Source organism: Dicentrarchus labrax, unplaced genomic scaffold (genome assembly GCF_905237075.1).
Source record: "Dicentrarchus labrax unplaced genomic scaffold, dlabrax2021, whole genome shotgun sequence".
Lineage (NCBI taxonomy): Eukaryota > Metazoa > Chordata > Actinopteri > Moronidae > Dicentrarchus > Dicentrarchus labrax.
Genome location: NW_026136719.1, coordinates 20,985,418 through 21,011,363, shown reverse-complemented (window position 1 = coordinate 21,011,363; position 25,946 = coordinate 20,985,418). Strand labels below are relative to the sequence as shown.

General features: G+C 37.6%; 1 protein-coding gene across 1 annotated transcript in view; it reads right to left on the bottom strand.

The window, feature by feature from the left end:
* Positions 1–3,556: 3,556 nt before the first annotated feature.
* Positions 3,557–25,946, bottom strand: part of tspan15 (tetraspanin 15) — a 34,964-nt gene continuing 12,574 nt past the window's right edge. Inside the window, exons 4-8 of the mRNA XM_051379304.1 lie at positions 25,344–25,439; positions 15,016–15,132; positions 11,561–11,611; positions 11,108–11,224; positions 3,557–7,834 (exon numbers count right to left, since the gene is read on the bottom strand). Coding sequence (XP_051235264.1) covers positions 7,667–7,834; positions 11,108–11,224; positions 11,561–11,611; positions 15,016–15,132; positions 25,344–25,439 — 549 coding nt within the window. The 3' untranslated portion in view covers positions 3,557–7,666. The remainder of the gene's footprint in view (positions 7,835–11,107; positions 11,225–11,560; positions 11,612–15,015; positions 15,133–25,343; positions 25,440–25,946) is intronic.

Sequence of the window (25,946 nt, the reverse complement as noted above, 5' to 3'; positions counted from 1 at the left end):
GTGTTTAAACATGGATCCACAAGTCTTGAGCAGGTTGTCTCTTTTGTCCTTGGATATATCTTGAACTAAGAAAAAATGAATGAATGTCAGATGAATGAATTATAAAAATGTCTATTGTTCTTTTATGTCCCCATTAGCTCTTTGATTACAGAGAACTGATAAAGGACTGGTGTCAGTGGAACCGCCTCCAAATCAACACAGGGAAAACCAAGGAGCTGGTGGTGGATTGCCCAACACCGGTGAACACTCTGCATATGGACATAGAGAGAGTGGACTCTTATAGGTACCTGGGTGTTCACCTGAACAATAAACTGGACTGGACTCATAACACTCAGGCACTTTATAAGAAAGGCCAGAGCAGACTCTATCTGCTCCGGAAACTCAGGTCCTTTGGAGTGCAGGGAGAGCTCCTGAGGACCTTTGATACTGTTGTGGCATCAGCCATTTTCTTTGGAGTGGTCTGCTGGAGCAGCAGCATCTCAGCAGCCGACAAGAAGAGACTCGACAAACTGATTAAGAAGGCCAGCTCTGTCCTGGGTTGCCCCCTCGACTCAGTGCAGATGGTGGGAGAGAGGAGGATAATAGCAAAGCTATCATCACTGATGGACAATGTCTCCCACCCCATGCAGGACACCATCACTACGCTGAGCAGCTCCTTCAGCGACAGACTCCTTCACCCCAAGTGTGTGAAGGAGAGATATCTTAGGTCCTTCCTTCCTGCTGCTGTCAGACTGTTCAACAACCAGCACTGCTCCCAGTAAAGCCCCCCCATCTCGGCATCAATAATAATAATAATGTGGAATAATTACTGTGCAATCTATTGCCCATGTGCAAATGCTGCTGCTACTATTTTGTGTTATTTGTGTTATCTGTTGTTGTGGATTCTTACTGTTTTTCTCTTGTACATAGTGTTTTTATTATTTTCCCTACTCTTACTGTTTATTTATACTGTTTTTTCTCTATCCACTTTGCTGCTGTTACATTGGAATTTCCCCATTGTGGGACAAATAAAGGAATATCTATCTATCTATCTATCTATCTATTGAACTTATTGGGTACAAACTAAAAGCAAACAACCCATTAACTGTGTTATGTATTTATGATGAATGGAATTTAAATGCACTGGCTCAGATTTAAAACGGGGTTGATTTTGTTGGTGGGCAGGCAGCCAACTGCAGATGTGTCTCGTTGTTTGGTCCAGTCATGTTTTCAGGGAGTAATAATGCACATTTATGTTTGGTGATGTAACAGTAACAGCTGTGATTCACAGACTCATATATAAAAACATGAGGTAAAAATAAAGATATGTAACATTATTTTGGGTGTTGCCTCGGGTTTCTTTTACTTCATATTGATGAATATGACTGCATTTACATAGGTGTATTTTTGACTATTGGCAAAAATTATGAATGCACAGTTTCTTTAAATCAAATGATGCTGATTATTTTTTACAGATAATCTTCTTAAAACAAACCTCAAACAATGAATGCTCTTACAGTCATAATTATGTTGCCTCAAGTCATAACTGAAATGTGATATTACTGAGGTACGTGTTTTTGACCCATTTCATCATGTGTATTGATAACTACTGAGCGGAATGCCCAATTCCAATGTGTCCACTGGCGCTTGCATTAAATTGAGTTTATTGGCATTGTCAACCACAGCATGTTTTTAATATAACAATTTAACTGTTTGCTAGGATCATTGACTTCATACAAGCAGCCCATTAGTAGAGGTTGAATAGGTGGGAAGAGACAGCGTACTGTGTCTGTGTGTGTGTTTGCCAGCTTGGTGGGTCCAACTGTCCTCAGAAGAGTAGAAAATATAGCTTGTGTGACAGTTCTGGTTTCTGTACGCTTGGTGTAAGTTTGACAGTGAAGATAAATAACACTACAGAAGATGTGCCAGTGAGCCATTGGTAAGAACAGCCTGCAATCCCCCTCTCCAGTCACGCGCACACACACGCACACATGCACGCACGCACGCACGCTTTTTTTTTTTGTTTTTGCTTCCAGCCCTTTTAGATGAGAACATTTTTCAGTGTGATAAAAGTGCTTCAGATACTAAAGTCTGGACTAATAACACAATGCAATCTCTGGTTGTAACTGGGACAATTTTAACTAAAAAAAATACTTTTGACTCAGGGAGGTGCACAAGAACAAAGCCAACAGACCACAGATGAGAATATAATTTGTAGAAAGCCGGTGGAGTGAAATCTTGTAAACTGGCCCTTACGAGCTAACACACTAAAGGTGGATTTATGCCTTTGTGTCAGTGTGTTATGGCGGCCCTGCTGCACGTGAGACCTGATTTATATTTCACTGTAGGGTTTAACCTGTTGGTTGTAGCTAAACCACACATAATTGTTTCAGTCACAACATTTGTTGAGTATTACTACTATTATTCTGTAATCCTCCCATTCAGGATTACAGATGTTTTAATAAAAGTTCTTGATGTTATCTTCACTATTTACAATCTTTACTGGCACGGAAAAACCTGTAGAATAAAATGTTTGGTTATTTAGTTTCATTGAAAGGCTATAATCTGCTAAAAGACTAGAGATGATAAATCACAACAAACAGAATAAATGGATACCAGGAAAAATCTAAATTAAAGCATGGCACGCAGTCATCCCTCACTCTCGTCTCGCTGTACATCTGTCTGCTCATGTGGTTCAGTGTGAACAGCTGAAGAGGAGAAGTGAAAGTCAAAGGAAAGACATACTGAGAGTGAGACAGGCAGAGATGACCGACAGTCACACAGATCGAGTCAAAGTTTCTCACAGCAGAGGCCGAAAGGGAAACAAACACTGTCAGCAAGGTCAGTTGCCATCTATACTGTAGTAAATCTCCAATTTGTAGTTATGATCACACAATAACACACACTAAAACAGAGCAGAGTAGGCTGACAGTTACACAGTTCACACATTAGGGTTAGGGTTAGAGGCAGGTTTATTCCTGATTATTTAGTGTTGACTGTTGTTGAATCCTGAATGGAACCAGTTCAAGAACCAGAGCTAACTTGGTGGAAAACGGGTATTCCTGATCCACACTTCTCTTCCCAATAGTTTCCGTTTTGAGCCACAATTGCAGCGTTTTTGAACCATTCATTTTACCTCTGCTTACTATCTTGTCTTCACATTTTAGCTTGTAACTAATCATTGATGTATGCATGAGCTACATTCATGAATGTGACTACTTAGCAGACTGAGACTAAAACAAAAAATATTACAACTAATTTGACATGACATTTTATTTTAAAATACTTTATTTCATTTCATTATTAGTATTGTTTTTTTTTTATATTTCATTGATTCTACCACTAGTGGTACACATGCTATAGTTTAAGAACCAGTGTCCTTGTCAAATGCTGTAAGGAAAGATATGGTGCATCTTGCTCTACATGATCACACTATTTACTGGTAAATCTCGTGACTTCTGTGACAACACTGCCTGCACATGACACAGTGTACGTATGTATTTTTTTTCTTTTCTGATCTCTTTGAAATTTTTGCAAAGCAGCAACTCTCCAAATGAAACAACTCTCAGAGTGTAGCTTATAATTGGATCACATTTTAATTTGAAAACATGGTATTTCATATCCACAACAAAAATTGGTGTGCCAACCTTGCAGAGAATGAGGGCTGGTGGGAAGAAACCGAGACAGTTATTTTAAGCTGTGTGTTGGTGGAGCGGAGCAACATGACCACTCCTTCCAGACCATTCACAACAGCGTCTTCCTTCCTTGTTGGTGATGTAGGAAAATAATTTCCCCGTCTGTGGTTGTAGGGGTAAAATATTAATAGGTTCTAAGCAGCAGGAAGTCCTCAAAGCAGCAGGAGAAGCAGGAGTAGGAGGAAGAAAAAGAATACAACAGATAAACACCAAACCACTCTTCACCAGGCTTTATGCTTCTTTCTGCACAAGAGCTTCTAATGTGTGAAGGAGGTATAGAAGTTGTTTTGCATGATAACGTTTCTAAAGGAATCCAATCAAAGCATAATCCTGCCTGAACTCAAGTGGAAATTCATAATTTGTTTTGCACTAATAAAACCCTGAATGGTCAAACTCTCACTTGTGTAATGGGTTGCTTGTTGGACATGCTGATTAAACATCTATTCATTTATGTTTTCAATGTGAAGCAACAATGAGATTTTGTTCTGATTCAAACTCACGTTTACTAATTGAAGAAGTGTCTAGAATATGTTGTTAATTACATTTTTTTTAGCCATACACAGATTTTTTTCCTGTTTCCCAACCCTTTACTTCATTGTTTTGCTAATAAAAAGAATTGATTTTTAAACATTCAATCAATGTCCTTTCTCTTGTCTTTAATCTAATGATTTAAATAACAAAACATTGGTCATTAAATACTACTTATACATTGCAAATTTGCACAGTAGGACTGCATTGGTTACATTTAACATCTGCAAACCATAAAGGTAAATCTTAGATTCTGCGCTCCATGACATTTCTAAGGTATTACTAGCTTTTCTGAATTGTTACATACATTTGACCAACTTTAGTAATATTAATATTGCTGCTTTAGTACACTGTATGCACCACGTTCTTGGACATTTGAAGTTTCACATACAAGTAAAAGTGACCCTGATTAATACCGGAACTTGAATGTCACTACTTTTGATTCAACTAATATGCTTTGTGATATGCTTTCTCTGACAGGGTCTTAACTATTTTTTCATCTACAGTGTGTTGTATTCATACTTTTACATTAAAAATGTAGACACTGCCAGTGACTCAGGGTGAAGCCTGCCCTAGAAAATACACAGTGTGATGCTGTGTCAGCCATAATTTATTTAGCAGCCCTCCAACCCCCAAATATCCCTTTACAGGAAGATCTATTCAGCCTCAACCAGGCAAAACAATTTGACATCATACCTCTTTCAGTAAGTGTGGTTTTGTGCAACTCAATGAAGTGATGATACTATATTTTAAAGATGCAGTTCCCAGTGAGGCCATCCACACATTGAATGTATGCATTCAATCTATACACCGATAAGCCATAATGTAATGCAGCCCCATATCAACAAACTGTGATCCACTGTTTGTTCTGACACCTTTCTATCAGAACCAGCATTAACACTTTCAGAAGTTTGAGCTACAGTAGCTTGTCTGTTGGATCAGACCACAGGGGCCAGCCTTCCCCATGTGCATCAATGAGCCTTGGCTCCCCATGACCCTGTCTCCAGTTCACCACTTTTCCTTCCTTGGACAATTTTTGATAGGTACTGACCTCTGCAGACCGGGAACACCCCACAAGAGCTGCAGTTTTGGAGATGCTCTGACCCAGTCGTTTGGCCATCACAATTTGGCCCTTGTCAAAGTCACTCAAATCCTCACGCTGCCCATTTTTCTGCTTCTAACACATCAACTTGAGGACAAAATGTTCACTTGCCCCCTTATATAGCCCACCCACTGACAGGTGCCATGGTAACCAGAGAATCAGTGTTATTCACTTCATCTGTCAGTGGTCATAATGTTATGGCTGATCGGTGTATACCACAGGCATACATGAATAGCAACTATGACACTAAAAACATAACTTTGGATATACATCTATGTATCATCTCATCTCATCATCTCATACCTTTAAAGAGACAACATTGGCACTTTAACTGGGATGTGTAGGTACTGTGATAGTAGACCTGATAATGCACCTGAGTTAAATCTGTCAGTTATACCTTCTATCAGAGTGGGATCAATACATTTTTTGTTTAAAACAGAACTGAAATAGTTATATAATAAACTGGACTGACCAGCAAGGCTGTTAAATGTGTGATGACTCGTTATATACAGATAACGTTTACCTTCAATCCACCAGCCAAATGCTTCATAAGTTACATTCCGAAAGACTGAGCTGAAACATGAAACAACACTTTCATAATCAAAGCTTAACAGGCATATCTGGGTGAGGGACAGCCCAACATATTAAAATGCTAAAATCAAACATAATCTTTTTCTGCAACCAGCTGAATGTGAGAAGAAATAATTTAACAGGGATTATTATTAATTTGAACATAATATGTGACCATGCTAATGAGAATAAAGTCCTGGCAATCTCTGTTTGTTCCTCCAGCGCAAACAAGGTTAACATATAAACCTTCGTGAGACCTGTTTGGCCTTGTAGCCTATTAAATAGAGGCACTGCAAACATGTTTTAGCAGTACAGGATAGGACAGTATATATACATACATATTATTAAGAATGTAGTGTGATAAAGATACAAAGGGAGATTTTAATAAAAAAGTTCTACTTCTACAAAGATTAGGTATTTGGTCTCAGTTTCCAACTTCACATCGAACCAAACAAAGTTCAGTAGCACATTAAATTCACATTATTCACTTAGGTCATGACAAGTGCATGTTTGTAAAACAACACTGGAGTATAATGTGGGAATTTTAAGGCGATTTTATCAACAGTACATCTTCTCTTGCCTTTTTAACATGTCTATATGCAACTCTGTCTCCTAGAAATTACACTTGTTCAGGGGCAAAATGTGTTGTAAGAAAAGTTGCAGGGAGGTGGATAGAGGGTGTACAAAGCACAAGACTCCTGAGTCCTGTGTGTGGTTAGGTTCTGGCAGTTTAGGGAAACAGCTGTGGTTTTGGTTAAATGTTCATAAAGCAAACATGCAATACCTTGTGCTCAAAGTCATGTCATGTTCTGTATGAACTTAGCAGATTAGGTCCTCAAAAACATTTTGTCATATTGATTAAAAACCTTACGTGTCTCAGAGACTGATTTGTAAATGAGTAATTAGTAATTTCGAGGAGACAGGGTTGCTGTACTAAAAAACCCTGAGATATCCTTATCATGGCAGTGGCACTGCATTAGCATTCATCTTTTAAATCAATGTAAAAACATAATTTTGGTCTGTAACATGACACTGGGGGGCGAACAGGAAATGCATTTGATTAAAAAAAAAAAACAGTAGACCTTAGTTCAACTGAGCAAGACTTTGATGAAGAAAATGTATGTAATAAATCTGAGCATTATAGACTTTTCTTGTGCTAGACACCTCATGAAAGTTCAGTGAACACTTGTGGTCTTAACAGAATGTGCAGGGTGCATAAATACTTATCCTCTACGGGCTATTTCAAAATATTTATTATTTAGTCTCAAACCTCTGAGTATTTCCAGCTCTATACAGAAATAAGGCAAACTGCATCCTTTTTGTTGTTGTTGAAGTGTTTGAATGATAGGACCTGTTTCATCAGTAGTTGTTGGAGGAGTCAGTTAATGTTTTAATTGGAACACAAACAATGAATACATATAAAAGTAAGAAAAAAGTCAGTGCTTTAGATTGTGTGACGTGACCAATTTTATGTCATGGTGGTTGTACTGATTTCTGTTTTCATCCCTGAGACCGTCTGAGGCACGATACAGCTAAATACATAATGTATATATAAATGAGCTCTTATTCCCACTCATGCATTAGCACACTGTATGTTAACACTTAAATATCAAACTCTTAATAATGCTGAACAATTCCTTCTTCCCAAAAACAAAAAAGAAATGTCTCCATAGTGAAGTGAGCGTATAGTAACGCAGGCTCCCACAGCGGCTGTCAAAAGTATCTGGATCGACTGGAGTGATTTAACCAACTGTGAGTGGAGTCCATTTGCTGCTTTTTGGCTTTTGTTTCATCAGTCGATCTCCGGCATACACTTACACCATTTGGACACGCGGCCCTGCCTCTTGGCTTCTCTTTTCAGTGTGTTTGAGTGCAGTAGTCCGTCCATGTAGTAACCATACTCACTGATGGCGTCTTCAACACGAGTGATGTACAGCCAGCTGACTATCACACCAAAGAGCTGGGGAGAAAGAGAGAGAGAGAGAGAGAGACAGGGAAGCTAAATATGGAAGAAAAGAAAAGGAGATCAAAATGGGTGCTTCTCATTTGTTTTTAAATGTCTCCTTGTTTCCTTCACTTCTTCCCCGGAGTTCTTGTGCTTTCTCGTCTCGCAGGTTCTTATCGATCCTGGTGGAGCCTCCTGCTAGATTGCCATTGCCAATACTGTTGTGGCTGTGCACCTCTCTCTCTCTCTCTCTCTCTCTCTCTCTCACTCTCTCACTCTCTCTCTCTCTCACTCTCTCTCTCTCACTCCCTCCCTCCCTCCCCCCCAACTGGTTGAGACAGATGACCACCCACCTAGAGCCGAAGGATCTGTCCTAGGTTTCTGCCTTTTAACAGGCAGTTTTTCCTTGCCCTTGTCGCCAAGTGCTTGCTCATGGTGGTACTGTTGAGTCTCTGTAAATAATGTTATAAAGAGTTCGGTCTAGACCTGCTCTATTTGAAAAGTGTCCTGAGATAACTTCTGTTATGAATTGGCGCTATACAAATAAAATTGAATTGAATTGAATTGAATTCACTTGAGTCTTATCCTTGTGTTGTAGTCCCTCCCACATTAGATGTGAGGAAGAGATGCAAGAAGAGAGGAATTGAGGAGGTCTTTTCCTCTGAACCTAATCTGTTTGTATTTGCACAGATAATGTGATGTACTGTCCAAATAATAATAAGGATGCTCTGTCACTACAGCCAGTGCAGCAGTGCAGGGAGGGAAAAGTGAATGTGAAATATATTTGCATGTTTTAGAAACAAATAAAATCTGACCTTGGTGGTGATCATAGATTGTATAACTAAAAATGGATGACATCACCCATAGGTTTCTGAAGGGCCATTGTGAAACTGTGTGATCAGCTCTGGCTGTTGCCATCTTGACAGTCCTGACTCCACCAGCTCCCGGCAGATCCAAAAATGGGCAAAGACGTGGAGCGTGGGCGAAGCTGAGGCAGGCTGAATGAATCAGACATCTGTGACAGCACCCACCTGTCACTCAAAGCAGCTATGCCCTTAATTATTCACAACTATAATTTAAACAGGTGAGCAAAAAATTCACCCCAGTTGTCACAAATGGGAACATTTTTGTACCAGGCAGTAAACATGTTTATTTCTGATGAAAGTTGGCTATTTTAATATGAGAGACTCACTTCTATGGCCATTAGGAGGAACTGCAGTTTTTCTTATTTCTGTGTTGGCTTCATTTGCCAGCCACAGAGGTTGTTACTTGGACAAACGGCATCCAAATCTGTTATTTGTCCAAACATTAACCAACTTCTAATAAATGTATCCCCCTCAAGGCAGCCTCCTCACTCCTCGAGGTTGCTCCTCAGAACATAAATAAATGGAATTGAGACATCCTTCACAATGGTGGACCAGATTGATTTCCGGGGAGACATGAAGTAAGGCAAATGAGAAACACCCCATGTATGGACTAGATGACTGATGACAGCTTCTGCGTTCCCTTCCCTTCCTAACTCACATTCAGTCAAGTCAAACATGCTTATTAAAGTCCAGCACAAGCTACATTCATAGCTGTCAGTGTGTGTATTTGTGTGTCTGAATTTTATCCTATGAGTGAAAACGAGTAAGTAAGAAATGACAGAATAATGAAAAATAGCTTACATCACTGTCAGGCCCACATTATCTAATGGATCTGGTAAAATATGCTGGATATGAAGGGAAAGTGGCAGATGTATAGTGTACATACATAATGTGTGCATATGTGTCACAGTGCCTTCTAGTGTAGATAATTTTTTTTAATGCTAGAAAAAATGTCACACGATTTCAAAAATCCTGTACCAAATAATTGACGAATGAAAAATGCAGCCCATTTGACCTCTATGTACAGGAAACCTACATGAAATGGGCCAGCATGCAAAGCATTTTGTGAAAATTGCACTGCTTATTTAGTCACTGCTGAGGAGTTGGCAGATGTACCTGATGTTTAGCAATTTACTTTTTTTTTTTTTTTTTTTTTTACAAGTCATCTAAGATGCTTGCCTAAATGCTTTATTTCAATATGCTTCTGATATTTACAGACGTGCTGAAACTAAAGCTACACTTGTTAAATATACAGGCAAATATTGTAAAAAGTAAAAAAAAAAATCTGTGAAAGTTATTGGTACAAACTTCATCTGTACCCTTTAAGTTTTGTAAAAAGTTCAGGTAAAACACTACAAATCAGATTTACATAACAAATGTGCAATCAGATCAACACATTTGTAAGACATCCCAGTCTTTTATAAACGTTACAGTTAACAGAGGTGTGGGGACCAGTGTTGGGCAATTACTTTAAAAAAGTAATTAGTTACAGTTACTAGTTACTTCTTCAAAAAGTAATTAAATTAGTTACTCAGTTACGAATGATAAAAGTAACTAGTTACTTCAGAAAGTAACTACTGCATTACTTTCAAGTAAATTTTTAAATGCTCAAATGTGACCCCACCTCCACCCCTCTTTAACGGAACTTAAAATACATGTGCATGTTCAATTATTTATGATAAATCTGAATATTATAATGAAATGGACACTTAATACAATACATTATTAACAGAAACAATGTACACAAATCTAAACTATTTTAATGTTGCTGTGGGACAAAGTGAGACTAGCCTCCAATCAAATGCCATGTATGTAGATATTATGTTTATATAGTGGATCGATACAAATAACACAATAGATGTTTTGGAACTTTTGATATTTATTGCCCCTCAACAGGCCACAACTGGGCAAAATTTAATTATGCTTGTACTATACCAAAAATAGATAACAAATATATACACTCTTTGTAGTGCAAATAAAACAAAAAAAAAAACTTTTTGCCAATCTACAATTGTTAGATATACTGCACTTCAAGTATTTTCTTCCTCGTAAAAGTAGAACAGTGTAACAACATGAGGTGCTTTCAATCTAACTGAAAACTGACACCAACGTGGATAGGCACTTTTGCCCAGGGCTTAATGGGCATTTCACGATTACATTCGTTCCTTTAATTTTAAAAGGGAAAAGTAATGGCTCTACTTCCATTTAGAGAAGGCTACTTTTGGATTATTTGGGCTCGCCATACCTGTCTCTCATTGACTGACTCGCTTGTGTTGTTCGTTGTGTGTCCCACTATGCGTGCTTTCAAACACCTGCCCAACTCTATCTCTGATTGGCTTACCATGAAATTTTACTCGGCCTCAGCCAATCGTCAGCATGTATGCGCTTGTATATACGTGTGTGTGTGTGTGTGTGTGTGTACCTGAGGCAGCAGGATCCCTAATAGCAGTCCTGCCATAATCTTATAGTTGTCCATCAGCCAGATAAAGAAAGCATCAGTGCAGCCTCTGATATGGATGGTGTTGATCAAGTTCAAACGCTATGAGTGACAAATTGCTGGTTAGGTTCAGTTTCCATGTTTATAATAATAATAATAATAATAATAATAATAATAATAATAATGTGGATATAATCAATGAATAGTTTCTGAAGATATTTTACTACTTTACTGAACTATCTAACGTCTTTGACACACTGCCCACTTGAGCAGTGCGTGGTTGCTACCTCATTGGACTGCTGTGACTCGAAATAAAAAGCAAGATTTTAATGCTCACACATGCAGTGTCATACAAAATTATTATGCTCTAGCTGTTAAATAGGCAGAACTGCAATAAATATTTTAAACATTAAAGGAAAGGAGTTTTTGAGGACTTACCTCTTCTTTCAACACCTCGTAGCCACACATCGTGTTGGCCACTTCATTGGGCTGGAGGGGAAGCAGAGAGAAAAAAAGATCAAGTTCAGAGGTATGAATACTAAGTGGGAGCCGGTGTACAGCTTTCAGCATCAAGAGCAGTCAACAGCAGGCAGAAGAAGACAAGTTTTTGGTTAAACCTCTTAAGAGGGGGAAACTGTACATTAACCAGAGACAGACTTAAAGGGAAGCACACACAATCACACACATTATAACTGTGTCACACATGCACACTCACAGATGTCAGTCCTGAAAGACAAAATTGCTGAAGACATCATTGTGTCTGACACTAAGCTAGACACTGACCACAATACTGTCGACTGTTGAAAGCTCAACTGTAAGACTTTGCATGAAGACTATGTGAGTGTGAAAAACATACTGAGTGTGTATGTGAGTATGTGCCTTATGACTCTGAGCTTGTGGTTTTCCATATTCAAATATTGAAATATATTCATATATTCAAATAAGATACGATAAACTGACAATCTCTTGTGGCCTTCTGACATAGGAAGAAGAGAGTGTTAGGAGTGATCACTCTTTTTAAGTCACTAAACAAGTTTTATTGGCTCTATTTTTTTTACATTTGTTTTAGATTTTCCAATACAATCCAATACTATGGTGTTATGATTATTAGTAGGGATATGATATGTCATAATGTAATGTAACTGAAGGAAACACAACAGTAAAACGTCAAAAAATAGGTTGTTGACTATGCTCTGTTCATTTAAGTGAAACATTTGAAAACTTCTGTCTGAGAAGAAACATTAGGCTCGATCGAGTGGAGATAATTACTGCTTCGTGTTTGATTAAAGTAGGAAAATGAACCACTGTCACCTGGCTTTAACCAGTTGTTGGAGCTGATACTATATACTGTTGAGTCACTGATAATGTACAATGCACACATGTGAACATATGGACATTGTATATTATCTGAATATGAATGAAATTATATGAGATCTTAAGCCCAATTTACATTAATATAACATTACATTGTCATATGTTATATAGTGTATTCCCATAGATTTGCTATAATGGTAGATGTTTTTTGGCACCCACTACTTAATACTTCCAAGGAAGCAGTATTATAAATAAATGTATAAATTGGTGCATTTCTTGTTTGTTAGCCAAGACTAGTCTCTTTCAACAGTTGTCAATCAGATGACACAAGACATGCTTTCTGCTTCAGGGAGCTCCTGTTGCATACCTTGTGTCGTCTCTGTTTCCCCAATCCTTCTTATTAATCACTTAATGTATGTCAATTTAATTTATTCATTCATAAAAGAGATATATGAAACATGATATCTCTAATATGAGAATTTCAGTCTCAATACAATTATATGGAGAGATGATAAATTATAGAGGCCGTGGCTTCAGCTTAAGCTGAGCATTTTTTTCCAAACAATTCTTGACAAATACATGATATTGAAAACAGGAAAAAACAACACAACAAACTGAGTACAACAACAAAACAATCGAATATTAGTTCATTATTCTATTATAACTTTATACTGAAAGGACTACAGTAAACTCATTATATTGGCTGCCTTTAGGCTGCTTAACAACGGTTCCTCTACAGTTTATTAAGATAAGATGTTCCTTTATTGATCCACGTAGGGGAAATTCAAATTGGGACAGCAGCATAGGAGGGGAATGTTGTGCAAAGAATATGAAAAATATGAACCACCAGTTCAAATATTAACTGGAAACAATGGTATGACATTTCATGTTATCAATTAATAGGAAAAAAAGATGTTGCCACCTAATTAACCTTTTTATCACAGGTGACTCGTAGTAATGCAAAATTGAATATTAATAAAATATCAGTTAATTGCTAATAGCAACACTGTGCTAATTGAATTTAATATTGAGAACACAGGATGAAGGAGCAGTGGTTTCTGAGGCAGAGTTGGCCGGTTCATCAAACTGTTGTCTAACTAAAAGGTGTTTGTTCTGTCCTTCCTTGTAAACTCTGTGGAGTATAGGTGTGTGAAATAAAGGGAGCACATGTGCTGTTTTGTGTGAGAGAAAATTACCTGTGAGTGTGTCTGGCATGGCAAAGGCATAATCACCATCATAAGGGATGATGAGATGCGTTTTAAACTGTAACTCTACACTATTACAGCTATTACTATAATGACATACAAACTGTGCTCAGAGCTTCACAGACCCACTATAAATAGGAGACAGGAATGATAAAATGTGTGCTTTATAGATGCACTTCAGGTAATCTTTAGGTATCAAACACTTATCTTGAGTTAACAGAGCATGAGATGCATTTCTTAATACCTGGGTGGTATTGGCAGATATAATTAGCACAGATCAAAACAGCACCTGTTCTGTCAGCAGTAACCAAAGAACTGCATAGATTCAGCATTGCACTTCTATAACACTGTCAGACTTGTAATGGACAGTTAACAAAGGATCAAAAACGATGCAGCAGAACCAGAGATATCGTCTTTTTGTTCCATGCATTCTTTCTTCATCGTCAAAACCTGATGCCCACAATGCAACTCGACCACCAACAGTTTGGTCGGAGGTTTGGGTGTCTTATTCTTGTAGCTGCTAATGTAGCCTCAAACCTCAAGAAGAGATTAGGAGTGGGGTTCAGAGGTCAGGTAAACTCACTTCTTTCTAACTCCACACCCACAGATTTTTTTTCATGTTCAAACTTGTAGTCTTCAGACCCAACCGATGCTGATCACTTGAGTCAGTTTAAATGATTTCTTGCAGCTCCCTCCGGAGCTACAAAAGGCTTTATGCAAATATTTCCACATTATGCAGTAGTACTCCCCAAGACCTGTAAATAGACTTTAATATGTTAAATTAGCGTACTTCCCCTTTAATGTAACGTGAAACACAAAACAGAACATAGAGTCAGGACTCCCTGTGTGTCTGTAAAGCCTCTGAGCCCATGATGGCACTGATGTCCATGTGTTGTTTTCTAGGTCAGTGCTCTTTGTTTTAAATTTGGTGGATGTGTCTTGGACCTTTACCAACATACTGTATGTTGTATACAGGAAAAAACGTTTACAAGCAGACATAATGCTCACAATACAGATTTTCTGAGAGGAATTTCAATAAATCTTCATAAAATATGCCAAAAACTAGCATACAGTGAAATTAAATCATGGCATTTACAGTGACAGTATGTTACTGACAGTAGAAATAAAACTGCTTAGGTTATAATACTTGAATCCAAGCTGTAATGGAGCAGGTAATAGTCATATTTGTTGCTATGTCATGCAGTAGTAGCAATTTAGAAGCAGCAGTGCCAAGCAGGGTAGAAATGGTGCTAATATTACCTGATACAACAAGAAACCCATAATCTACAGCCAGTACATGCAACTGTATAACAGTTAGAGCAGTTTATAGTGGTGATAATTAATACTAATAGCAATGGTGATAGTCATACCTACCTTGGTAGTGATGCAGCAGGTATAAGGGACACCACAGGCCAGTGGACCAGGTGCAGAGCAGTTGTGGTACATATTGACCGACCAGTCCTTAAACTCTTGACCTCCACAACACTTAAACTGCCAGAGACAAAAAGGATAGCAGAGTAGAGATGAGTGCAGAAATTGGAAGGAGAAGAAAAGACGAGATTAAGAGTGATGGAAGAGGATATGTAATGTGAATAAGAGACATAGACAAGAGAGACAGGGATGAGGAAGAGGGGAGGGACAAAAAAAGTAAACAACTTGATAAACAACATTTCTCTATTGAGCTGGCTTAATGCCAGTTACATTTTGGGATGAAATGAGCCATAATTAACTACAATTTGCATGTAATTATGAGTCTGTATTATGTTATTATATGTCTCTCCTTGCCAAAATCACTATACAGGTGGTGGTAGGGCTGGGTGATATGGTTAAAACCAATTTTACATTACAATATAATACAATGTTATACTGCAACATAAATATCCAATTTAAATTATAGTTTAAATTGGATATGTTATAGTCACATGTCAAACAAGATTACAAATTAGTTAATTATTAAAACAACATGATCATACTATTACAATACAAATTCCACTAAAAGACCAGTGGACATAATATCATCTAATTCAAACAAGCCTGCAATGAACCTTTCTTAGTGTAATGTTCAGTTTTTGAGTGTGTAATTTGCGGCGATACATTTGCATTATGTACTTATTTTCACATATCTACATGGAAGAAATAACAACACAAAACATTTAAAGAATCAGTTTTTGGACGTTTACATGCATACAGATCAAGATCTTTTCAATTCAGTGGAACCTAAAGCTCTACTTGTCCTCTAACTCCAATTAGAAATATAAACATTGACATCTTAATTCACATTTTTCAAGTGAAAAGTTACAAATGCAGCCAGAACTCAAAAGAGGCACCCTCACAGACTGAAGTGTTTCCTCCTGAATCAATAACACTAACAACAATTTGGTACTTGCCAGTCTCCTATTGTTGGTTCACAGGCACGAAATGGTGCGACACCAACCAATTATCTTATATTGTCCTCTATTTCAGCCATAACTGACAAGAAAAGAAATGTCATTACTTCACAGAGAAAATAAATGAACTTAGATAAGCTATCTAAAGGAAGGTAATTATTATTGGTTTTGGCTCAGAGCTTTTAAGTCACATTGACAAAACGCTGCTTCAGACAACTTCATTATTTGATTTAATTAAGTGTTCCTGTGTCATATGGTTTGTAGGCTGTTTAGGCAGCCAATCTGCTGGGAAACCATGAGGATGTCAAAGCTTATTCAATATCCATCATGAACTAAAACAAATAGGACTGAAGACAAACAATGTAAATAACAACAGAGCATTTTTTCCATGATATCCCTGGACCTTGCATTTTGACTTTGACTTATTTTTGAAGGTGTAATTTAATGCCAAAAATAAACATTATGTGAAAAGTCTATTAATAGGACATATAAGAAAATTGTCTAAGACCAGTTTCAGTTTTTTACTAAAATAATTTTGCAAATTGATGGCACTCAAAATAAATTACACCAGGCCTCCATTCATTAACTTCTATTTGATTCATACTTTCATTGGGGTGGATAGCGGCTGCTCAGCTGCCTTAGAGAATAAACACTCTGAAAAACCCAAGAGCCATACTATTAACTCTGTTTTGTAGTCATTTACTGGGACAAATGTTTTATTGGCTCTTAGAAAGTAAGTCAGAAAAGACAGTACAGGAAAGAAAGAGAACAAATTGGACGAAGGGTCAGACACCGAGAGAGACAGTAAGAGAGGATGTGACAAAAGACAAAGGGAGAAGATAAATACATGAATAAATATGAGGCTGCTCTTTGCAAGGCAGTGTGATCAGTATGCTGACATGATGCCAGTGTGCTCCCCTTTGTTGCTGGCGTAACTCTACAGAGTGCAGTTTTTCCAGCACTGGGTCAGGACCCTAACTAGGGTCACAGGAAGGCATAGCAATTAGGATGTGATTAGTACCCACAACTGTTACGTTTAAGTGCAAAAACATTCCAGCTCCACAATGAGTTACCGGTTTAGTAGGTGCAACTCTACAGTCTAATGCAATCCAAAAGTCCTGCCGTAAATCATATACTTGGGAAGATGGATGTCTAGTTCAGTTCAGGGGATTTTGCATCCTTAAGAGACCAATTTGAATGATCTATCTCTCAGAACATTTGTCAACACTGGGTTACACAACGTTTTATTCAATGACGTTATGGTATAAGACAAAATTAAATTTGACAAATTTTCATGCTTTTTCCTTTACTCAGATTTTTGTCTCAATCAAATACTCTTTCTGTTGGATCCCAATCCAAAGTCTGGCTCTGCCGGTGTCATGAGGAACCTTTTCTTTGCCATTTCTTTGACTATTTCTTCTGTTTTTTTTTGTTTTGTTTTTTTTTCATCGCTGGATGACAACCATTCTTCAGAGGTCAGTTAGAGAAAGCCCTTTGAGTCGGCCATGTCTCTTGGAATGAAATATTTGCAGAAGCAGTGACTATTACTGTAGCCAACTGCCGCACTGAGTGATGACTGGCTGTTCACTGGCAGGCTGACTGATTGAGTGACTAATTGGGTGGCTAATTGGCCAGCTGACTGCTCAAAGTGTGGGCTGCAAGACAGAAGTCAGTCCATCATGTGCTGCCTGCTCTCATTATTACATGGCAACATTGTGTAAGATCTCTCATGAATTATTATGGGTTAGCGTTCAAAAGAAAATGTTTTTAAAAACGTAACCTTTTGACAACATTACACTTCTCTCTGTTGAAACCCACTCTGGTCAAAAAACAAAGCAAAGCAAAATGCTAACTCAAGTTATAGTGTCTACACTCAAAAAAGGCAGATCTATACAATCTTAATGTAAGTTGCCAGTATTATCAGTTCAGACATTTTCACTCTCTTTCTTCTGGGGAATTACTGACATCAGTTAACTACACCATTAACCTCTAATGGGACTCTGTTCAGTTTATTTGAGATGTAGGTAAATACTAATATAATAATAATAATAAAGACTGTATTACAGTGTGTCTCTCATTGCAATGGAGTCAATCACTGATCAGCATGTTCTTAATTAACCCAGTTACTTGAATATTTGATTACTAATCATCTGTAATGATGACCTGATAAAGTCTGCACCAAACTGTCATCTTCTTTTTTCACTAATTTACATGCATAAACATGTCTGGTGTGAAAGGCATTAACTTTGCTGCAGCTGCTTCAACTTTAAAAGGGGTCTAAATCAGCCCAGTACTGATGGATATGCATTAAATTTGACATTCACGTTCAGTAAGGTAATGTTGAATATTTGAACCATTGTGGGCTACAAGTTAGTATCATTTTATTATGAGTTTGAGTAATAAATACTTAAGAAAAGTACTGCCAGATCTGGGCAGTAAGCGTGAAGAAAACTAATGTCAAGATTAGACCCACCTAGGTATAACAATAACAGCATCAGGGAGTTTCAACATGGCAGTGAATGCACTAAAAGAAAAAGCTGTACATGCAATTAGGAGAATATTTTATAATATCCAAATTAACCAATTAAAATCTGTCTTAATAAATTTGACAGTGTCATCCAGCACATTGCAATGTATGGTAGTGAAGTATGGGGTCCACTCAGTCATCATAGCTATACCCGTTTGGACAAAGATCCAGCTGAATCTTTACATTTTACACGTACAAAGAACATTTTTGAATTTTTTTAATCACCTTAAATCCAGCCCAATGTCACGCTCCATTCAAACGCTCTCCAAACCCAAGAGCTGAGCCCAGAACAGAGTGCTCTCAGATGGTCTTAGACACCCTCTGATTAGTGTCACAACAACACTTTAAACACCAATCAGAGTAAAACAAATTATAAAGCAATGTAAAGAAATCTACAAGGAACATTGGAAAGAAGAAACTAAAAACCAAAGTAGGTTAGAATATTATCTGACCATAAAAAGAGATTATGAATTGGTAGAATATGTTTTCACTCTCAGAGACAGAAAGCAGAGACAGATCCTAACCAAGTACAGGCTCAGTGACCACAAACTTGAAAAAGGAAGACAAAACATGGCAACCAAAAGAAAACAGAGTATGTGGTGATTGTTCAACAGGTGACACTGAGACAGAGATGTACTTCCTCCTACAATGTAAAACATTATTATATAAGGAACATTAAACCCTGTAATCATAGATTTACACGATCTAAATGACCACTCAAAATCAAACATAACCTGAGGAAGGAAGGAGGAAACAGGGCAAATCTTGCTGTTCAATATGTATTATCATGCCACAACCGCAGGGACAGTGAGTGACACACAGAATTTTTTTTTAAGTCATCACTTGTTTGTATTTTTTTCTGTTTTATTTTAGGTTATTATAAATGTTTTTGTTACTAATTTGTATATACATTTATTTTAAACTTGCTCTGACAATGTAAACGTCTGTTTATCAAGTCAATAAAGCCTAACTAGGCTCTACTATGTTAATATATCAAACAATTAGTTTCTATTTATATGATTTCTGTATAACATGTTTCCATATCGTTTGTAGTGGCCAACATATGTACCTTTAATTACACTGCCATCAGGCCAATTAAAGACATATTTTCCGAGGAGTACTTAAAAACAATTATCCATCATCCTGCCAAATGTCATGTCCCTATCATTTGCTATCCAGCAGCAATTAGAGAGACAGCAGAAGAGGAAGCAGAGGGATAATAAACCATCAGAAAACAAAAGGATCTCAACCCTACAGATACCTGTTGTCTCTGCAACATACATCAGTTATACAACTGAAGATGGAGCTTATAAGTAATTGCAGGTTAAAAATACAGTATTTTTAAAGAGCAGGCTGTGACATTTTATGGGTCAGACAATTTTTGAGGATCAGAGACAATTAAAATGGTAACATTTTGCAAAAGATAGATTCACCTCATGGTCTAGGTGCAAGAGCCAAATCCCACATTACTCAAGTAAGCTGCTACTGTTGTAAGTGGTGCTAATACATTAACAAGAGCTGTTGGTGTGTTTCTCTCAGAAAATCCCTGCAGCACACACAGATTTTCCTCTATTTCTACATCCATTTTCTCTCTCCATCTCCATCTATTCCTGCAGAAATTTCTAACCACAGTTAATTTCCCCTCTGTTTCATCTATTTTCCCTCACCTATTTCCTGTATGTTTCCCTTGACAGGAGTGGTTCCTGCCTACATTTGATGATTTGGGGGGGATGGTATATTTTTGGTGGAATATGCTGACATTTGTGCATAACTCCAGTGTCTTGCAGATATCTTACAAGTCAACATAACACATACAAATAAACAGTTTTTCTAGATGTTTTTGTAGATGTGTCAGCCTGTAAGGCTGACACATCTACGTTGCAGTATCTGTAGGACTAGACACCTGTGACTGGCTTGCACTGATAACCAAAGGTACCAAACATCTTCCATATTTTCAAATGCAGCAGGAGAAATGTGTTTTCTCAGTCCAGCTTCAGTGCCTTGTGCATTATGTGCTTACTGGCTAGTTTGTCACACAAACATTTGTTGATGTCAAAATACTGACAATATTTTGTGCATTTTAATAACATCCATTGTTAGTGCTAATGGATGATGTGAACAGATGCAGAAGTTCAGTTTAAACAAGTTAAAGTACGGGTCATCCTCTGTTGGATCACTGAAAAAAAAGAAAAAAAGAATATATATATCTATATATATAGATATATATATGTATATTTCCAATTAAACTTTAACTTAAATAATTAAATTTAAGGGTCCAATGTGTAACATTAAGGAGGATGGAATATAATATCCATAGGTTTGTTTTCATTAGTGTATAATTAACTGAAAATAAGAATTGTTGCGTTTTCGTTATCTTAGAATGAGCCATTCTTATCTGCAGATATACAGTACTTATATAACACGTTTTATGTATGTATACTGAAATATAGCTTAAGTTAAATACAAATGTAATTATACTTGCCAGCCTTGTTATAATTCGGGAAAATACACTTCCACACAATTAGAAATGTATTCCAGAATTGTGCACTTTTATAAGAATTCTGATGTACAACCTGAGTTATACTGCTATGTTGATATACTTGGCAGTAGTCCACTAAAACTAGATTTGCATAATATTAGTAACTAAAAATTAAAGTTACCTGTCAAATGTCAGTGGCTTATTGGTTTGTGGTTTGCACACAGCATCTTACATGGATTTACTGTGGTGTCTCCATTAGCTAATTGCAATGCAACATACCCAGGTAGCACAAGTTTCATGAATCCTATGTAAGAACAAATATAAGAGGAAAATAAGAAAACATTCTTACATGAGGCTCAATGTTTTATGTTGTATGAAAGCCCTTAAGACTGGTTAGCTTACACATAGCTTTTATCTTACATCTGTGCAATCAAAACATTGGCAGAACATTACTGCCACAAAATAAATACCAACTTCATTTTACAGTGATGCACTGCTGGAGGATATTGGTCTATAATTTTAGCAAAAACAAGCTCTTGTCAAAGGAAAGGGGCAGCAACAGAGGATACAGTAATACAACCTGACCAAATGATTTATTGTACCACACGAGTAATGGTCTGTTCCCACCAATGTTAGGCCATCCTCCTATCTGATGGATGGACACACACTGATCAATCAGGGCTTCTCCAGGTGTAATACAGCCAGGTTTCAATAACAGAGAAGCATAGTGACTGATTTGTTCTTCTGAGAGGGCAACATTGACCCGTCCTATTCATATAGATTCTGTTCATTTTGTTGGCTTGTGTTTATTGTGCTATTGTGGTTAGATCGTTCCACCAATTCTTGTTTAATACGTGTGTGTCAGGTGGTTCAACATAAATGATAAAAGAAGCAGTTTTTCCTGTATGACTCACAATACTTAAGTAGCCTCAGAGGCTAAATGTTTGTATGACCATGACCGTGCTATATATAAAGCACTTAATAATTTGGCTCGCCACAAAATTTCTGGACTGCTCACTGACTACAATCCAATCAGACCTCTTAGGCTGCCGTCATGCAGTGGTTAACTGCACGATATATAAGATATATAAGGATAAGATATGGTAGAGATAAACCCAAGTTATGCTGCATTTACATGGATTCAGGCAGAAGGTAGACGAACAGCACCTTCCTCACAGCACAAGAAAATCATACATAAAACAAAACGAAACATGCATGATGATATGTTGCTATGGTGATGTTGCATTGTTTACACATAATGGAATCAATATATAAAATAAATAAATAAAATGTTCTGTACATTTTTTTAATGTAATTTATTAATTGTTAGTGTCTCGTTGTCCAGATTGTCCATGTTTTCTCCTTGTGTAAGGGAGCTACGTAACATCCAGTTTTAAATATTGTCGTGGAGGACAGCAAAAAGTTACAAAATATTTTAACTTTGGATGGCAATGCCATCTACCGCTACCATTGGATGGTATTCTCTCCTGGCCTCACCTAAGTTTACCATCCTACTCTCATCCTCTAACATGACATCCGGTTTGTCGTCTACTGTGGTCTTAATCTTAAAAGACAAAAACAATACTGAAAATAATACTGTTCACAAACCTCCCAACTTTCATAGAATTTTGATTAATTACTGTGTGTGTGTGTGTGTGTGTGTGTTTCTTGTACGTTGTTCTGTTTGTTGTTATTGCATTTTCTCGTCTCTTATTTATCATGTTTTCATATACACACACTAATTGTAGCTATATGCATTTTAATGTAAAGCACATTGGCTTTACTTTTGATGAAATGTGCCATGAATCTGAACCACAACTGCTTCGTCTTGCTTCGCCTCAATGCCACCATTGCCAGTTGTGATGAATCCAAAATAAACTTAATATGCATGATCACTTTTGTGTCAAACAACCACACAGCACTCAAGAAATGAAGTCAGTGTCTGTCCAAACGACTGAATAGCTTTGTTGTTTGCACTGCTGTAAGGCTTTTTGATATAAACCATGTGGCAATGGCTGTGACAACACTGAATGCTATGACTTCAATGTAAATTCTGATAAATAAAAATATAAAAAGGTCTGAAATATTAGAGCTGCGTTGTGTTTATGTGGGCAGGTGTCTGGAGTTGCCTCCATCTCCTCTTGGGGAAATAAGAAATGGTAACTTTACTGTAGTAAGACACAGCAGTTGTCAGCATTAGGTTTACTTATTTTGATTAACTATGCAATATATTGTAATTGTGAGCAGAAAAAAGGCTCATTGTCTTTCCCAGTATTGAAGACACAGGCAGCCAATGCTGGCGAAATAAATGTCACATTTCAATTAGAATAATCAGGCGCAATCGGATAGAAAGGTTAGCTTGAAATTAACTTAATACAGGATATGACGTGACAGGCCACTAATCAACTGATTTGTGTTTTTCATTCTCTGTTGTTACACACCTGATACAATTTTACACCTGGAATTACAGCTTACAGATGCTGTAAAATGCAACCCTGAGAGAGAAGTGGCCAATCACATGCATGAAGTGGCCATGATTGTCAGAAAAGGTCACGGTCACGGTCACAGGTTGTCATACGTGTTCTGACAAAAGGCCCCCTCAAGTGGGCGGGTCTTTTTTGATCGTTGTCGTCATCCCTGCAGAATTTTGGTTAAGTTTCTGTCTGTACTTATTTGTTCACCTAAATGAACTGAAATAAGAAATAAGGACTGGGCTTGTCAAACAAGGCAAGTGTGAAAACACTAGAAATTTGTTCGTGGTTTCATATGCCAGATACGTTTTCCACTGAACTTAATCTCAAGATGTAAACAACTGACAACAACATATATTATAACGCACATAACACATCGCCATTTAAAAACGGGTTAGGTGACACCACTTCACATAACAAACAATGTAAGTATTGCACAATACCTCCACACATACATGCAGGCGCAGTCACCAATCCACACACAACACAAAGTTTCCATGTTTTAGTTACCACAAAGAGATGTACCACCAGTGACTCATTCACTCAGCACAAACACATGACCATAGCTCATTCAGGCTATGGCTCCCACAAACGCAGATAAATCCACAAAGCCCATTTACTTGTGAAAACAGCCTCAGTTCCCCAACAAGGGGGTTTCTGATTGTTTTTCATCCAAGTCCACCAGGAAAGCACTTAAATCTCTCCTATAGCAGGAGACTAGAGCCAACCGGCAGATTTAAACCATGACAGGAAAAAAATACGTTTGAAGAAGCTTCACGCCACTGCTGCCAAGTTCCTTATTACTGTTAGTGAACAATTGTATGTGTTTTCAGAGCAAGGGGATCAGAGTACCAGCAAGTTAGGATCTTCAGAAAATCATATCACACGTAACACATTCAAAGCCAGCAGGCCTTCTTTTGTTTGGAATGATAATTAAGGGGAACTGCTTTTAAAGGTAGGAAACTACGAAAGGTTTGCCAAAACTGTGCATATTGTCAACGGGATGGTATGCCGAAATAAATATGAAAAAGTAATTATATTTAACCTTAACTATCTCTCCACTATTCGTAGCAGCAATAAAACAATCAACACAAATGACTAAGGCTTTCTACCAACTAACAGTAAAGTTGTGAGTCTACAAAGTCTGCCAGTCTACAAATGTGTGGAAGCTCAGACTTTTAGATTCAAGTTTTTAAAAGTTCCATAATAAAGGGACTTGAGCAGACGCCAGTGCTTCAGCCTCCATTTGCTAAACCACCAAATTACCTCCCACACAACCAACCAAGTACCTACTTTTGGGCCTTCAAGCATCCAAAATATTATTCCATCAAGACACAATCCTGGGCCACTGATACTTGTGTTGGTTACTTTGAATTCCTTAATAGTGTATGGCAGGTAGCCTGCATGCTGTCTTTGTCTTTTCTCTTCTGTTAATCAGTGGTGTTTGTTGAAGGCTGCTTCTTAATTTTAATGTGCGATCATTCTGCTGCCCACAGACACTGCTTCCCTGTGGGCTTGATAACAATTGGTAATGAGATCTTTAGCTTCAGACAGCATGATGCATTCTGGGAGCAGGTGCAAACTGATGGCTCTGCACAGTTCTTGAATTATTTTGGACACGACTTTCTGCACTAATCCTCCAAGCTCACTAATGGTGCAGTTCCCCCCGCCCCCCCAAATAATCCTGACTCAGCCATGTAATGCTAAACAAGTTTGTTTTGTAAACTGCATTGCATTATAACATATTTTAAAAGCTTACACAGACCGTTCAATCCTGTCATTTGAAATACAAACAGGAAGGTATAAATGACAGAAAACAAGAAGTGGCATAACCTTACCTTCCTCTGTACAAAGTCCATGATGTTTTTGAAGTCCAAGTCATCATAGTAGTTCACTATGCCCTTTCGGATGGTCTTGTTCAGTAACTCCAATGTCTGTAAGAGGGAGACAATAAAATTGTGTGTGTGATTGTGTTAATGGGATGGAGGAGGTCATGCTACCATGTTTGATTTGATTCTGTGACACAGCTGATCTACAATCAATGTATCAGACAGGCAGCTCTGGAGAGGAAATGCTCTGATTAGTCAAGGTGACTGATCCACTGAACTGGAATATTAAAATATGACAGTTTAACAGCTCACATCTGTCAGTCACAATCTGGTGCAGCGAGGTCACATTAGGTTAATGTATCAGTTTTAGACTGAATAAATATTTGCAACTTGGAACTCCACTAAGTACATTCAAGGAGAGCTTTACATTCAATGTTTTCCTTGAGGGAACTAATCATTTATCCCACTAATTTCACCTCACTCGACTCTTTGTTTCTGATACATCAGTCTAATTTATACTCCATTAGAGATTGGGGCAACAGAGCATCAGGCTTTTTACCCGATTCAGGCCTGTCGATGCTCCGTCTCCACTCTTTTACCACAGATAATGAA